We start from the raw sequence: 17,490 nt of genomic DNA, 5'->3' as shown, positions 1-17,490 counted from the left end.
TAGGTGGGGCGGCGAGGGTAGGTGTGTGGGTATCGTATGTTTAGTAAAATCAAAAACTTTCGAGAGATCAAGTCCTTGATGTAGAAAAGTCAGCCTTTAAAAAACCAACAGGTACATAATCTTAACTATGTCCAGGTAGACGATCTTAATTAGTGTCAAATAACACTGTGATTTGGGAAACAACATGTCTAGTAAACACTGTCCATAAAGACAGATAGACTTTATTCCGAGTTAGAGTTCAGGAAGAAAAAATATAAGCAATTGATTGATTTTTTTTTTTCCCTTCAGCCACTCGGCTGTTTACTTATAGCAAATACTGAGTGATTGCAGGGGGTAGAAGTGATAAATTAATGTACTCACTACTTGCTGTATTAAATTGCATATACCAACCTAGGTTTTTTTGTTGCTTTTGTATTTGAGTAATTGTTTCTGACTTTACAGTTTCAGTCTTGGAACTTTACCTTCCCAGCTTCTTTGATTTACAGGGTTGAAAAAGAAAGCAAAGCATCTAATGACCTTTGTAAAACATCTTTTAAGGGAGAACCTTTTTCCTAAGGCAGTTGTTTTCTCGTTGCGTACAGTGGTTTTTCCTATCTGACATTGTTTAAGGTAATAAGAAGCAGCTTGTCTTTGATTCTTGGTGTTGTGGCATGAAAAGTAAATGTTCTGCTGGGCTCCCCAAACGTGTTAGTAGGCCACTGTATTATGGTTGTTGTTTTATTAGATTAGTATCGTTTGAGGAGCTCTTCTGTAGAAGATTTAATTTGAAGATTTAATCTTTCAAATATACTTTGGCTTTTTCACTTTTATTTTTTAGGCTGTGCGTGTTACAAAACCCAAAATCCCAGAAGCCATAAGAAGAAATTTTGAGTTAATGTGAGTAATATGCATGGGATCCCAATATTTCTGTTTAGGGCTGTCTGTATATTAATACTCCAGTCTAGAGGAAACATGTGAGATAATACACTCTGGGCTGGAGTATGTGTCTGTCTTTTTTCCTCTTACTCTAGTAATATTGCCTATTCTTGTGTCTTAATTCCCACTAGACTCTTACTAGTGTTCTCTTTATCTACGGACATTTCAGAAGCGGTTTCAGTGGCTAAAGATGCAGTTTGCTATAAAAATATTGCTGGAAGCTTGAGGAGCTATAATTTTATGTGACTAGTACCTTGAATTAAATATTAATAGAGGACAGAGTCCTGAAGCTGTTAAGATTGAAGAGAGTGCTCATATTTTGTTTCTGTGTTGTAATGGTAGGAATAGATATCTTGTTGGTATAAAGTTTGGTTTTCCATTATATGTGATTGCATATCTAAAATTAGACCTGGTTCTTTATGCTGTGCCTCTAGGGAAGCCTTGCTTGTGTTGACTCCTGGTGGTCTTCTCTTTTATGTGTCCAGGGCAGGCTGGGAATGAGAAGACGTGAAATTAGTTTTAAGAGGATCCCTTTTAGAGGAGTACTTACTGTGTTTGAAATGGCAATTATTGTTTTCGTATGACAGGTACTAAAAAGAAATAAAAGTCTTTAGGAAATTTGGCTGATAGGTTAAAAGGGAAAATATGAGATGGAAAAATAAATTTACAGAAGTCAAGGGTACCACAGATGTATAAATACTGGAGGTCCAAGGAGCAGTAATACTGCTTTATGAGGTTATTTCTGAGTCCTTTTTGTTACCATGAAGTGTTTTATTATTTTTTTCTTCTTTTATATTTTTCCTTTCCCTCATACCCTCTCTGAGATCATACAGAGTTTTATTTCTTTTTCTTTCTTTTGTTTTTTTCTTCTTTTCTTTTTTTTTTTTTTTAGAGACAGGGTCTTGCTCTGTTGCCCAGGCTAGAGTACAGTGGCACAATCACAGCTCACTGCAGTCTCAACCTCCCAGGCTCAAGCGATTAAGCGATCCTCCCACCTCAGCCTTCTGGTTGGGACTACCAGTGCATGCCACCATACCTGGCTAAATTTTGTATTTTTCGTAGAGACGTGGTTGCCCTGTTGCCCAGCCTGGTCTCAAACTCCTGGGCTCAAGCAGTCCTCCTCCTGCCTTGGCCTCCCAAAGTACTGGGATTATAGGTGTGAGTCACCGCATCCATCCTGTTTCTCTTTTTCATTGTAGACAAGGAACTCTTCTTTCAAAACTATAAAGTGTAGAGTGCCAGGCTGGGTAGATTACGGATGTGATCCACTTATTTAAAAAATATTATAGGCTGGGTATGGTGGCTCATGGCTATAATCTCAGCACTTCAGGAGGCTGAGGCAGGTGGATCACCTGAGGTCAGGAGTTTCGAGACCAGCCTGGCCAACAGGGTGAAACCCTGTCTCAACTAAAAATGCAAAAATTAGCTGGGTGTGGTGGTGGGCGCCTATAATCCCAGCTACTTCGGAGGCTGAGGCAGGAGAATTGCTTGAACCCAGGAGGCGGAGGTTGCAGTAAGCCGAGACCACGCCATTGCCCTCCAACCTGGGCAACAAAAACAAAACTCTGTATCAAAAAAAAAAAAAAAGAAAATCCGTTAAAGGCCCAGCGTGTCTTAGGCTTTAAATATAATTGCTCCTGATGATGGAAAAATGAATATTGTGTGTTTTCTGCTCTCATAGTATTCAGACTGTCATTTCATGTTTTTATCAATGTTATCAGAGGAAAGAGGGAGTGTTTTGGGGATCGATTGGAGTTACTTTTCAGATAATTCTGGATCTTTCTTAGTTTTATAGACTATTGGAATTCCAGAATTAAAAGCCGCCTTCGGATGATCCAGTATAAAAAAAATAATAAAACACTTCATGGTAACAAAAAGGATTCAGACACAACCTCATAAAGCAGTATTATTGCTCTTTGGACCTCCAGTATTTATACATCCAGTATAACCTTGCACCTGATAGTAGTGTTTTCTTATACCACTTCTGCCACATAGTTACCCAGTAGCTACTTGTACATGTTTGATAATATGCCAGCCATTTGCATTACAGGTTAAATATCTCTTATCTGAAATGCTTGGGACCAGAAGTATTTTAAATTTTGGATTTTTAAAGATTTTGGAATATTTGCATAGACATAATATATCTTGGAGATGAGACCCAGGTTTAAACATGTAATTCATTTATTTTTTTCCTTGTTGGTATACTGGTGAGTTTAAAACAAAAAAAAAAGAAATTCGTTTATGTCTCGTATCCACCTATACCCTGAAGGTAACTTTATAGGATATTTTAAATAATTTTGCACATGAAACAAAGTTTACCTTAAGTGCTTATTTGTGGAATTTTTCACTTGTGGCATAATGTGGATGCTCAAAAAGTTTCAGAATTTGGAGGGTTTCGGATTTGAAAGTTTCAGATTAGAGATGCTCAACCTGTATTAGACACTAGAAGCCTTAGAAAATTCTCCTTACATTAAGCCCCATTTACTACCTAATAACTACCACCTAGTTATATCTTCTGCGCAATAAATAACGGCTACTGCACATGGGTGCCCACCTGAGGAGGGCAGGAGCTGAAACTCAGCTTCATTCTGCATGTCAAACCATGCACCTGTGGGACTGCATCTGCCCAGAGGCTGGTGCCATTTTCTGATTGACACAGAACTGCTGTATGGACTAGCCAGAGGTCTAACAGCAAAGGAAGCGTTGATATATTCCCTTCCAGATCACAGCTTTATGCAATACAACTAGGAGAAGAAAACCAGACTAAGATTCCAATGTACTAAATTTTTTTCATATCTCTGGATGTCTTTGGGCAAAACATTGAATCTTTCAACCTCAGATTTATAATAAGTAAAATAAAGTCACACCTCTCTTACCTACCTTAATGCGTCCAAAAGTTTGTGTTGAAAAAAACAGTTCTTTGACTCACTATAGCATGACTCTTGAAAACATGGCACGATTGCTTACAGTTCATTTTGGATTATAGTGGCTTTCCTTATAGGTCACTGTGTATTAGAAGCCCTCTTTGGCCTTTAGTTGAAAGTTTAAGATGTCTTTAATGAAATAATTCAATTATACAGGAATGTATAGAGAACAATATAATGAAAGCTTAAGATTTTGCCATATTCCCTTCAGATCACATATAGGGTCAGAATTACTGGCTGTGACTGCACATAAGAGGATCATTTCTAATTTTTATAACATTTTGCTTACAGGGAAGCTGAGAAGACAAAACTCCTTATAGCTGCACAGAAACAAAAGGTTGTAGAAAAAGAAGCTGAGACAGAGAGGAAAAAGGCCGTTATAGGTACTTGGATTTCTCTCTGAAATGACTGTCTCAAGTACATTTGTTGTTTGTCCAGTTCTTCATCAGTCTCATTTTGGGTATAATGGGATTCAGTAAGATTGCATCATATGTAGTAGGGAATTCTGGAAAATCCATCGTAGGTTCAGATGTTCTAAAGCCTTTAAAAGTAGGTGAGACCAGTACTTAGTGACTTGCCGTGGCTCTCCATCATGTTGTTGGCTGTCACTGTTGTCTCTTTCAAGAGCAGGGAGAATAGAGAGTGTTTATAGGCAGCTTTGGTCTGTGGATAGCATTTTCATTTATACAGATTAAGAGTAGGGAAGTTTCTTTTGACCAAAGGTTCAGATTATAGTATGCATCCTTGTTGTTGACACGCACTTAGTTTTACCTGGGTAGACAGTGCCGTTTATGAAAGCATGGCAGGATTGCTTACAGTTCATTTTGGATTACAGTGGCTTCCCTTGTATTCCAGGTCACTGTATATTAGACACCCTCTTTGGCCTTTAGTTGATGCTGAAAGCTTAAGATGTCTTTAATTAAATAATTCAATTTTGCAGGAATATATAGAGAACAATGTAGTGAAAGCTTAAGATTTTGCCATATTCCCTTTAGATCATTTTTTAAGAAAAAAATTACCTATCTGTTTGAAGCCTCCTTTGTATACTCGTTGGTCCTACTTCTTGAACTTTCTTCTCAGAGTAGCTTCTATTCTGAAGTTGATGTATATCCTTTCTGTCCATATTTTTATACTTTTACTGTATGTATATAACAGTTTATAAAATTGTTTAACCTATTTGAAACTACAAAAATGATATCAAACTCTACCTTTTATTTTACCACTTGCCTTATTTTTACTAACATTGAGTTTTATTCATATTGACACATGCAGATCTAGGGGTTTTTTTTCTTTTTTTTGGGCATCGTATTCTCTGTGAGATGATAGATTGTTTATTTTTAGCTGCTATGTATTTCATTCCATGAGCGGGCCTAGTTTTATTGTAATGAATTCCCAATGAAGAGTTAGGTAGTTTCTAGTTTTTTCTTCTTACAAACACTGCCACAGTAACGTTCTTATGCAGTGCCTCCTTGTGAACACATGCAAGAGTTTCTGTAGAGTAGCATTATTCAACATATGGTGTGGGCCAGTGCCATATCACCAGCTTTTTGTTTCTGAGCCTCAATGAGATGAGTATAGAAATTGAGAATGAGTGTTTAGAAGTTTTTATAGCATTTTAATAACAGCAGTTTTATATTTCTTGAATCAAAGATAAAAAATCAGAGCTTATGTATTTTTTTGTTTTGTAATTTCTTTTTTCTAGTACTATAATTTGTTTTTATTATGGTTTACAATTTATTGGTTCCTCATAAATTGAAATACACACACACACACAAAGGTAAGGTACTTTTCCACCGGTAGCTTGAGAAGCACTGCTCTAGAATAGCTATTTCAAAGTAGAATTGATGGGTCATAGGGTAGCATGTCTTCACATTTAACAGATTGACAAATTGCTCTCTCAAGTACTTCTTTGATTTTACCTTCTCTTCACCAATATTTGAGTTCCAGTTTCTATGCTGCCATATTTGAATACCTATATCCACACATACTTCTCGGTCCTTGAAGTTAATCAGACTTAAAAATTTATGCCCGTTTAATGGAAGACATGGTATCACGTAATTTCAATTTGAATTTCCCTGATTGTTAATAAAGTCAAATATCGCTTATCAGTCATTCAACTTTCCTTTTTTGTTGTTGTTATATGAGTTGCCTATTAATGTCCTTAGCCCATTATTTGATTGCTTTTTTGAGTTGATTTGTAAAAGTTCTTTATATCTACTGGATGCTAATCCTTTTCCAGATTTATGCATTGCAGACATCTTTCAATTTGTGGCTTGTCTTTGAACTTTGCAATATCTTCAGTATACATATATGTGTAATTTTTGTGTAGTCAAAGTCATTAATCTTTTGCTTTATGTTTTGTGCTTTTCCTTTCTTAAGAATTCTTTCCCTACTCCAAAGTAATAATTTTATTCTAAAAGTTTTAAAGTTTTGCTTTTCATATTTAAGTCTTTAACCCATCTGGAATTTGTTTTGGTGTTGAGTATGACACTGAGATTCAGTTTCATTTTTTCCAAATGGCAAGTCAATTGTTTCAGACTGTGTATTAAATAGTTCATTATTTCCCCTACTTATTTCTAATGCCATATTCATCTTGCTATAACAAGATACTATACATAATTTGTTCTGAGGCCAGAATCTCTATTATTTTCCAATTTTTTGGTCTCTCTTTGCTCAATATCACTTTGTTTTAATTGTAGCTTTTATGTTAACTCTTGCTATCTGGAGAGTGAGTTTTGTAACTATTCCTCTTAACTGTTAACTATTCCTAACTATATTTAAAATTATCCTGGACTATTCAAGGACCTTTATCCCTCCACGTGAATTTTAGGACCAGGTCCCTAAGTTTTGTGGAATACTATGTTGGGATTTTGATTGGAATTGCATTAAATATATACATCAATTTGGAGAAAATTATGATATTAAGTCTTATAAATGTATTTCTCCATTTATGAGAGATGTCTTTTTAAAAGTGTCATAATTTTCTTCTAAGGTTCTTGCACAAATTTATTAAAGATTTGTTCTTATGTGTCTTTTAAGTTTTTTGTTACAGACTTTTTTAAAGACACATTTTCTAATTGGTGTAAGTATGCTGTTGATTTTTTTATTTAGCAATATTGCTCAAGATGCTCTTATTTCTAATAGTCACTTAGGTTTCCCATGAACAGTCATATGGGCTTCAGACAGTAGGTCCTTATCTTCACATAAAGACAATTTTATTTTTCTTCTTATAGTCACATGCCTTTATTCCTTCGTATCTTACTGCTTTAGGCTATGACTTCTAGTACAGTGCAGAAAAGAAAGTGACAAGCATTCTTCTCTTTAACTTCCAATAGTCCAGTGACATTTGCTGTACTTAACAAAGGTTAATAAAGTTTCAGTCTGTATTTTGCTTGCTGAGAGCTTTTATTGTGAATGGCTATTAAAACTTTCAGAATTTTTTTGAGACAGGGTCTTGCTTTGTCACCCAGGCTGGAGTACAGTGGTGTAATCACAGTTCACTGCAGCCTCAGCCTCCTGGGCTCAAGTGATCTTCCCACCTCAGCCTCTCGAGTGGCTGGGACTACAAGTGCATGCCACCACACCCAGGTAATTTTTGTATTTTCTGTAGAGACAGAGTTTCACCATGTTGCCCAGGCTGGTCTTGAATTCCTGAGCTCAAGTGATCCACCTGCCTCAGTCTTTGAAAGTGCTGGGATTACAGGTGTGAGCCACTGTGCCCGGCCTAGAATTTCCTTCTACGTATGTTGAGATGAACATAGGATTTTTCTTTTTAAAGCTTTAATATGGTAAATTATATTAATAGATTTATCTTTGCATTCCTGGGATAAACAACCACTTGTTCATTATATAGGTCATTATATACATTTTTTATATAGTTTGCTGATTAATTTCTTTAGAATTTTTACCTTCATTTTCATAAATGAGATCAGCTTATAATTTTCTTATACTATTAATGTCAGGGTTTTTTGTATCATGGTTATACTATCCCCAAAATGAGTTGAAGAGCATGTCTTCCTTTTCTGTGTTCTATTGTATATCGGATCATTATATATCAGATATGTATCATTTCATCTTTGTAGGTCTGGTGGAACTTGTAAAAGCCATCTTAGTCTTGTGGGGTTTGTGCCTTTTTTGTTTTCTTGTTTGCTTTTTATAGTAACATTTAACCTACTGATTTAATTCCTGTATTGAGTATAGGTCTATTCAGATATATGTTTCTTTTTAAGCCAGTTTTGGTAATTATATTTTCATAGAAAATTGTTCATTTCATCTGATATTTCAAATTTGGGGGCATAAATTTGTTTGTAGAATTCTCTCATGATTTTTAAAACCTCTACCTAATCTGTGTGCCCCCTTCCCATTCCTAATATTGCTTGTTTGTGCCTTTTCTTTTGCTGAATCAATTTTGCCAGAGATCTGTTTTATTTGTGTTTTCAGAGAATTGGCCTTTGGTTTTGTTTTTATTGATTGTTGTTGTTTTGATTATATTGTTTACACTTTTAAAAAATTATTTCCGGCCATCTATTTTTATTTTTGTAGTTTATTCATTTGTTCTTTTCTAACTTCTTGAGTTGGATAGTTTCAGTCTTTTTTTTTTTTTTTTGAGATGGAGTTTCACTCTTGTTACCCAGGCTGGAGTGCAGTGGCACGATCTTGGCTCACTGCAACCTCCGCCTCCTGGGTTCAAGCAGTTCTCCTGCCTCAGCCTCTGAGTAACTGGAACTATAGGTGTACGCCAACATGCGCAGCTAATTTTGTATTTTTAGTAGAGATGGGGTTTCCCCATGTTGACCGGGATGGTCTTGATCTCTTGACCTTGTGATCCACCCGCCTCGACCTCCCAAAGTGCTGGGATTATAGGCGTGAGCCACCGTGTCCAGCCCAGTTTCAGTCTTTTCTAGTGGAAACATGGACGATTATAAATGTTCTTCTATGTACTGCTTTAGCTATGTTTCACAGGTTTTGAAATGTACTTTGTGTATTGGTATTTAGTTTTAATTCTTTTAAAAACATTTTCCTTCTAATTTCTTCTTTGGCTCATGAATTATTAAAAGTATATGTTTCAATTTCTGGTTCATCGTGTTTTGAGGGGCTACCTTTTTATTGTTGATTTCCAATGTTACTACCTTGTAGTCAGAAAATAAAACCTGTTATATGGATTCTTAAATATTAATTGAAAATTGCTTTGTGGCTTACCTGTACATGGTTCTTTTTGTAAATAATCTGTGCTTGAAAAGACTGAAATCTATGTGCTCTAGTTGTTGAATGCAGGTTTCTTTATATACCCATTTGGTCAGGCTTATGAATTGTGTTGTTCACATCGTCTGTATTCTTCTAATTTTTGCCTTCTTGAGCTATCAATTACTGAGAAAGATATGTTAAAATCTCCCACTATGACCATGGGTTTTGAGTTGTAATTTTTTTCTTTATATATTTTAGGACTATATCATTAAGAATATTCAGATTTAGGATTATTATATCTCCCTGGAGAATTGCTTCTGTTTTGTAATAACCTTTATTCCTAGATTTGTTTTTAATTTAAGATCTATTTTGCCTGATAATATAGCTATGCCAGATTTTTCTTGGTTAGTTATTTTCTTGGTATATCTTTTCCCATTCTTTTCCTTTCAACTTTTCTATGTCGTTATGTTTTAGGTGTGTCTCTTGTAAACAGCATATAGCTGGATTTTGTTATCTTATCCAATGTGAGAATCTGTCTTTTAACTGGTGAGTTTAGTCTTTTTATATTTATTGTGGTTACTCCTATATTTGGATGTGTTTGTATCATTTAATTATGTGCTATTTACCATGCATTTTTCTCTGCTTCTTTTTCCCTTTTCTGATTGGTATTGAATTGATTGAATTTTCTTTTCTTACTTTTACTTGATTGGAAGTTTTACATTCTATTTCTGGTATGTATAACTAGTTAATCATTCTGTCCTCTTCTTGAACGGTACCTTAGAATGCTTTAACTCTTACTGCTGTCCTCCAGTCTTACATATTATTATTACATAGTATTTTAGTTTCATGTTATCTTTATCCTCCCATCAATTATGATCATTATGATTAATCCTTACAGTAAATATTTATTTTGATTGACATGTGTTGAGTAAATTTTTTTCCTCTCCATTGTTTCTGGTGATTTTTTTTTTTAACTAGTAGTTTTTGTTTGTTTGTTTGTTTTTTCAGTTAAGACTAAGGAATGAAAGTCATCTCAGTCTTCCTTGGCTTGAAAATGCTTTTATTTCATTCTTGAATGGTAATTTAGCCTACAATTCTAAAGCAAGCTAATTTTTCCTTATCATGATTGCAGTATTATTTCAATTTTGTTTGGCCTCTTGTACCTGTTTACAAGTATGCTGTTAGTCTAATTGTTTCTTTTGAGTAATCAGCCTTTCTTCTCTTTTTGCTTTTAACGTTTCTCTCTGTATTTGGGTGTTCTTCAGTTTCACTGTGATGCGTCTAGGTAGAGCAAAGATTACTTCTTAACTGGGCTGGTTGGTAGAGTGTTTTAGTTCCCCTTTCATTAAAGTTGCAGCCCTCTAGAGGTCTCAGTTTTATGCAAGGGTCTTAGTTCTAACATCACAAGGCCTCATCTCCTGGCCTTGCATGGGTAATCAGGTGCCTCTCCCTTCTTGTTTCATAACCACCCCGGCGATGCCACATTCAGGCTCTCAGCTCCCCCTTGGCTTAAGTCACTTGAGGATCTCATTCTTTCTTATAACTCAGCTGTGCATTAAAAGACATTTTGCTAAATTTCATCTAGCATTTTAAGGTGTTGTTAGCTAAAGGGTTTTCTCTCAGACCTTTTGCACCCTTTTTCTAGAAGTCTGGAGGTGCTTTTTATCGGTTTATTCCCATATGACAAAGAGCTTTGTTGAATGGGATTACCGCAACAGTCCCCCTATTTTGAGGCAACATTCTCTGGGTTCCAGTGGCAGGCTTCGAATCCCTCACCTTTCATTCATGTTTTATCTTGGTTTCTACTTTCAGTTCAATTTCTAGCCCCATTAAACACAGTATTTAGTTTTTGGATGGTGTAATATAGATTGACTTTACATCAATGGAGAAAGAGGGAATTATCTCCTGGAGTGGTTCATAAAGCATACTGTTTGCTGGAATGAAGAAATCACTTGGAAGTTTTCTTTCCATTATGCATTTTCCCTAGGGGTCAGAGATAAGATGCCTTAAAATACCCATCTTCTTTGACTGAAAAGGAAAATTGAGAATGTTCTTGAAGAATAGCAGTGATTGAATATAAAGTGTAATTGGAGTCTTTCTTCCTTGTCCTGGGTCATTCGGGTAGGCCAGAGGTTTATGAAGGGTGTTGAGTTTCCCCTGCATGTACTTGGTTGATGCACCATCATGTTCATTCCCAATGCTTGTTTTCACCTTCTTAAATGAATCACCCTGCTTTCCACTTTATTTCCCTACAGCAGTTGGAATACTTCTCTTCTGATACCATTTCCATCATGTCATTTCCCTAATGGTAACTTAACAGTAGATCCTGAGTATAGTAAAACTAAGCTCCTTAGCTTGTCACCCAGGATAGAGGTCTCCTAGCCCTCTTTCTGTTCTTATTTTTTGTTGTCTTCTCTTATCAGCTGGCTCCATATCACCTCTCCTTTGTGGCTGATTCATTTGTGCCTTCTTGTCTGTCTGTCTTTCTTTTTTTGAGGCGAGGCCTCACTCCTGTCACCCTGGCTGGAGTGCAGTGGCATGATCATGGCTCACTGTAGCCTTGACTTCCCAGGCTCAAGAGATCCTTTTGCCTCTGGCTCCTGTGTAGCTGGGACCATAGGCATGTACCATCATACTTGGATTATTTTTTAATTTTTTTGTAGAGGCAAAGGTCTCACTATGTTGCTCAAGCTGGTTTTGAACTCTTGGGCTTAAGAGATCCTCCTGCCTGAGCCTCCCAAAATGCTGGGATTACAGATACGAATCACCATGCCTGGCTCTTGTCTTTTTCTTTGCTTCCTAGCATGTCTTCCTAGGTCATGTCCATTATTTAAGATTCCTTACAGAAGGCCTTCCTTGGTTTCACTTACCTCACTCATTTCTCCTGCCACATTAGTTAATTGTCCTGTGTTGCTATGCATTTATATTGCTCTGTTTTTGTTCTGTGGTACTTTCATAAAGTATCTTTCTACCCCATTAGCTTGTCGATCATTGATACAGAGTTGCATGAAGGACTGGCACTGTTAACTTTTTTTTTCTTCTTCCCACAGACATAGCACTGTCAAAATAGAAGAGTAAAGTAGAAAATAAATTCCCTTTTTCCCTTTGAGTAGTTTGCAGTCTGACTAGATAAAACTTAGTGAAGCAATTCGCACATAAAACTTTCTGTAATTCAGTGTTAGACTGTGTGCTGCTGGTTCGAAGTGCCTCAGGTTCTGTAGAAATGGTATTGAATGTGTCTTCTTTTGTTACATGTTTATAGAAGCAGAGAAGATTGCACAAGTGGCAAAAATTCGTTTTCAGCAGAAAGTGATGGAGAAAGAAACTGAAAAGCGCATTTCTGAAATAGAAGGTACATTGTGGGGAGAAGATGAAGCTCCGTCCCGGACTACCTCCTCCCTGCTCCAGGGATCAGGCCTTTAATTGTTGTGGGTGAGAAGGTCATAGACAGAATAGTGTGGTCAGGAGGAAGTTGCTGGCCTGGTAGTCTAAATAAATTTTTTTAAATTGCTATCACATATCTAGCTTTTGGGTTTGTTTGTGACTGTGGGTAGCTCAGCTTTCCTTTCCTTCCCTAAATTGGAGCTTATTAGCTACCACTTTATTTTGAGACAGACTATCCATAATCAATTATAAAGAATATACAAGATAATAAAAACCATCACCACCAGTTTCTTTTCCATCTGTCCAAAAAAACCAAAATTAGTTGGGGAAAAACAAAACAATTTTTATGGAGGGCCTCAAAATCCTTGATTTCATGTAGTGGGATGTTGTTCTTGGCTCAGTCTTGAAGTCACTTGTTTATATATTGTGCTTTCTCTCTGCCTCTGTTGACTGATCCTGGATCAAATTTGGAGGGGCTGGAGACAATGCAATAAATAGATCAGAGCTTTTATGTCTGGACATATTATCCTTGAAGCTTAGCACCTGAGTGGGGTGTGAGGCTTTGGGTAATAGGAAGTGGAAGAGTGGGTGGAGGAAAGAAGGAACAACTTAGAGTAGAAAACAAGTAGGCTCAGATGAGCTGACAGTTACTTGACAGTGAAAAGGGTATTCGTCTTTGAGAAGGTGCTGTCTGGGAACTGGGACTCGAAAACTGCTAATATTTTTTAAAACTTTCAATGTGAAATAAGCAGTCAAAGTATTAGGCAGTGGAGAAAGGGACTCTTAACCAGCTGAGGGAATGGATTGACACCTTTCCTTTGTTTTATTTGCTAGATGCTGCATTCCTAGCCCGAGAGAAGGCGAAAGCAGATGCTGAATATTATGCTGCACACAAATATGCCACTTCAAACAAGGTGACTGGCTCCCAGGGCCACTTCCCTAATGAAAACCACTTCGGGGTTTAGCTTTCTCTTTTCAGGAGCTCTGATATGACAGTATGATTTTGTCCAGTGTCAAGAAGGTGTAGTCACCAAGACATCCTCCGGAATTAGTCAATTAGCAAGAAATATTTCACACTCATTGGGGTAGGGAACTTTGTATAGTTCCTTATAAAAGCAGGACGCCTAGGACAAAGGCTAACGTACATAAACACAGGTTACATGCTGTAAATCCATTCATTTGTACTGCTATATAAGGCTCAATAATTAGTAAAGTTGAAGGTCTTCTGAAATAAGAGTGACAGGATAAGAGTAAGTCCATTTAGAATATCCTTCCAAATAAGGTCGTTTTGGGGCAGATACTAAGCCTGATTAGAGCAGTGTTTTTTATCAGACATTCCTGGCATTTTGGGTGTGGATACTTTTTCGTTGTTGAAGACTATCTCATGCATTGTAGGATATTTTGTATCTCTAGCCCTTGTCTACTAAATGTTAGTAGTGTTCCCCAATTGTTTTAACAGATACACACACACACACACACACACACACACACACACACGTATTTCCAAATGCCCCCCCCCCATTGAGTACTCCTTGTTTATTGGATTTAAAAAACTATTCCAGTCATGAGGAATTTCATGTGGGATAACTTGAGAAGGGAGGCTGGGTTATATATAGGTGACAGTTTGGTCTAAGGACTGGGGTAAGCTGGCTAGAGGGTACACGGCTAGTGAGCAGGGGCCATTTAAGAGGCAGCTAGAACTCTGATAGTCTTCTGAGAAGGGAAGGATATATCCAAGATTTATAAGGTTATTGTGGAGCGGACTGGAACAGAGAAAGGGTTGAGAAAGAGATTACTAAAGTAGTTGATGCAGTTTGAAGAGTTAGAGTCAGAATTTAAGATACACACAGGGCTTTCAATTTAGAAAGGAACAACATAATCCATGTTTAGAAGAAATGATAAGGTATGTTAGAATGAATGTTGTCAGTACTTTGAAAACCAATGTAAATTTTAAAATGAACTTAACAGTGAAAGACACAGTTCTATAGAAACAGAATGGAATTTGGCCAAGAGAAAGGCACAACAGAAAACTCCAGTTGAGGAAACTAGCAGTCCAAATCTAATGGGAGAAGCTAGTCAGGCACAAGTTTCAAAACCTTGCCACTGAGGTCAGCCTTATTCAAAAAGGGGAGTCGTTTTAGGCCATTTTGAAAAATGTGACTCAGATACTAACCTATATTAAAAAGGCTTGTGAAAGTAATTTGGTTGTGCACTATGACCACGTTTGAATGCAGTGTTTCGACAGAGGATATGAATCAACTGGAGAAGATAGAGATCTAAGGAGTGAACGATGTCGAAGTGTAGAAAATAAATGCTGTAGGACTGTGAAGGACAAGATGGGCTTTTGCCTGGGGGACAGGCCAGGACTCAAGATAAGGAGAGGATCACAGAAAGGTCTGAGGGGCTTTGGAAGGCATTATGTTCCAGGAAACAGTGGAAATGAGTTTTAATCAAACCCAGATAGATTCTGGTTAGATATATCTTGGCATCCTGATTTAAACAAAACAGAACACTGTGACAGACGGAGATCTGGTGGTCGACAAACATCTATCTATCACAAACAGCTTAAACATCCAGCTTCTGGGGAAAGGCAAAAGGCCAGATCAGGTGGCATCTTGAGATTTTATTCCAGTTCTAGAATTTGTTCAGGAAGAGCAGAATCACAGCTAATGTTAAGATAATGAGCACCAGCCCTTCCTTTGTAGTTCTCTCATCCATTGACCTGTGTCTCTCAAGAGAATCAACAGAGAACCAGGCGTGCTGGCTCATTCCTGTAGCCTCCATGGGGGTATTGCTTGAGCCCAGAAGTTTGAGGCTGCAGCAGCGAGCCGTGATTGAACCACTGCATTCAAGCCTGGGCAACAGAGTGAGATCTCATCTCAAAAAAAAAAAAAAAAAGGGCTGGGTACAGTGGCTCACACCTATAATGCCAACACTTTGGGAGGCCAAGGTAGGAAAATTGCTTGAGGCCAGGAGTTTGAGACCGGCCTGGCAACATAGACCCCATCTCTACAAAAATAAAAATAATTTTTTTAGAAAAGAGGATCAGCAGAAACTCCAGACCGATTCCAGGTTGAATTCAACTAGATGAAATGAAAGTCATTATAGAAATATTAGTTATTATCATTAGTTATCACAAGCTGTTTTCCAACCTCCCCCATCCTTTTATTAAAAAGTGAATGGCTTCTCTTGCATTCAGTCAGGAGCTTATTGAAGGCATTTTAAGTCAGGAACGCCCCTGTTAATGTGATAGCCACTCTCCAAAGTGAGAGAGGGTCATTGGCAGTTATTCAGACTTGACTCCTGATACTCAGGAGAGCAACAGGAGAAATGTATGTAGGAAGAGAGAAACACCAAAGTATCCTAATGCCTTTGCTCTCGTTTGCCCCCCACACAGCACAAATTGACCCCGGAATATCTGGAGCTCAAAAAGTACCAGGCCATTGCTTCTAACAGTAAGATCTACTTTGGCAGCAACATCCCTAACATGTTCATGGACTCCTCATGTGCTCTGAAATATTCAGATATTAGGACTGGAAGAGAAAGCTCACTCCCCTCTAAGGAGGTTCTTGAACCCTCTGGAGAGAACCTCATCCAAAACAAAGAGAGCACAGGTTGATGCAAGAGGTGGAAATGTTCTCCATATCAAGATGTGGCCCAAGGGGTTAAGTGGGAGCAATGGTTATACAGACTCTAAAGATTTTCAGAGAACTTACACTTCATCTGTTCCGCCTCTCCTGTGATAGTCCTGGGTGGAGGATAGAGCCAGCTGTCTGACACACAAATGGTCCTTTCAGCCACAGTCTTATCAAGTATCCTGTATGTGTTCCTTTCTAAACTGCTGCTCATGAATGATGAAAGTCTGATGCTAAGATACTGCCTGCACTGGAATGTTAAACAATATATAACAAGCTGTGTTTTCCTAAGCTGAGATCTGTTGAATAATGTTTACATTGGTCCCCCGGGGAAATGTGTGCTGACCTGTTCAAGAGATGAGAGGCCTGAGAAAGATATGGTAAGTTCAAGAAGACTGATTTTATCTGGGACCCAGGCTCTTTCTTTGGGACCCAGTCCCAGCCTTCATCCATGTGATTAAGTTCCAGGCTGCGGAAGTTCCCCAGGAAGTGATCTTCCACTTGAGCAACCATTTACTTGATACGATTTGCACCTTTCTGTTTTCCTGCAGTCACAGTGGTGGCCTGCAGGGACCTGAGCTTTGCTACCCAACCAGAGAGTCCTCGGAGAGATTCCTAATCATTACTTTATTGTATTCATAAGCTCAGAGATACAGGGGGCTTGGTTTGAGGTTTTGGGTGAGATGAAACCTTTGCTCTGAACCAAAGCCCTGGGGCCCTGCATTCCCTCCATTGGGTGGTGATTGTCAGCACCACTGCCGCAGGCCATGCTTGACTAAGGTGCCTGTTTTTAGCCACAGCCAACTCCTTGTGTGTTACCTTTCAGCTCTGACTGGCCAAGAGTGGGACAGGGCTTTAACCACAAACAGGAGCAGCGTACAATCCCCAGCAGTTTGCTGCACAGTGTTGTATCATAATTGCCAGAAGTTTATATTTTTAAAACTGGATCTGGGGTATGTTCATTTGCCCCTTCACCTCTGTCTAACGGCCCAAGTCCTAGGGCTGCCACGGTCACAAGCACACTGATTCTCCTTAAGATTGTTCGTCTGGAGCCCACATAGTGTGGAACAAAAAGTCATCTAGAAAGCCTCCTTGGTCATCATTGTCTCCTTCCCACCTGGCCCTGAGATGCTTAAATTCAAGTGGTTTCTCCAGCTCGGACATCCTGGGCAGCCAGTGAATTTAATTTTCCATGGGAGATGACAGAGTTAACCTGTGGCAATAGGACACCTACTTCACGTGGATCTTTTTTCCCTTCAGTTGGCTTTTCTGGAGGGGCAGTGTGCCGCGGAGTTCGGCCTGAGTTTCTGCAGCTTGTTAAGACACCTCTTGTGTACACTATGTTGACGCTCAACAGAAAAAATCATGGGACCACGTCTAGAAACCTTTCAGCTGTCAGGCCTGTCAGTCCCGTGACAGCTTGTTGGTTGTGCCAAACACTTTATTTG

At 38.1% G+C, this 17,490-nt stretch overlaps 1 protein-coding gene across 3 annotated transcripts in view; it reads left to right on the top strand.

The window, feature by feature from the left end:
- ERLIN1 (ER lipid raft associated 1) overlaps positions 1-17,116 on the top strand; it is a 37,365-nt gene extending 20,249 nt beyond the window's left edge. For all 3 annotated transcript variants that reach the window (XM_003922306.4, XM_010333191.3, XM_010333192.3), the window contains exons 8-12: positions 818-876; positions 4,131-4,222; positions 12,286-12,375; positions 13,242-13,321; positions 15,805-17,116. In XM_003922306.4, coding sequence (XP_003922355.1) covers positions 818-876; positions 4,131-4,222; positions 12,286-12,375; positions 13,242-13,321; positions 15,805-16,026 — 543 coding nt within the window. In that variant the 3' untranslated portion in view covers positions 16,027-17,116. The remainder of the gene's footprint in view (positions 1-817; positions 877-4,130; positions 4,223-12,285; positions 12,376-13,241; positions 13,322-15,804) is intronic.
- The last annotated feature ends 374 nt before the right edge of the window (positions 17,117-17,490 follow it).

The sequence above is a fragment of the Saimiri boliviensis genome, chromosome 12, assembly GCF_048565385.1.
Source record: "Saimiri boliviensis isolate mSaiBol1 chromosome 12, mSaiBol1.pri, whole genome shotgun sequence".
NCBI classification, from domain to species: Eukaryota; Metazoa; Chordata; class Mammalia; order Primates; family Cebidae; genus Saimiri; species Saimiri boliviensis.
The sequence above is the reverse complement of the archived record's forward strand: the minus strand, read 5'-3'. Positions and strand labels throughout refer to the sequence as shown.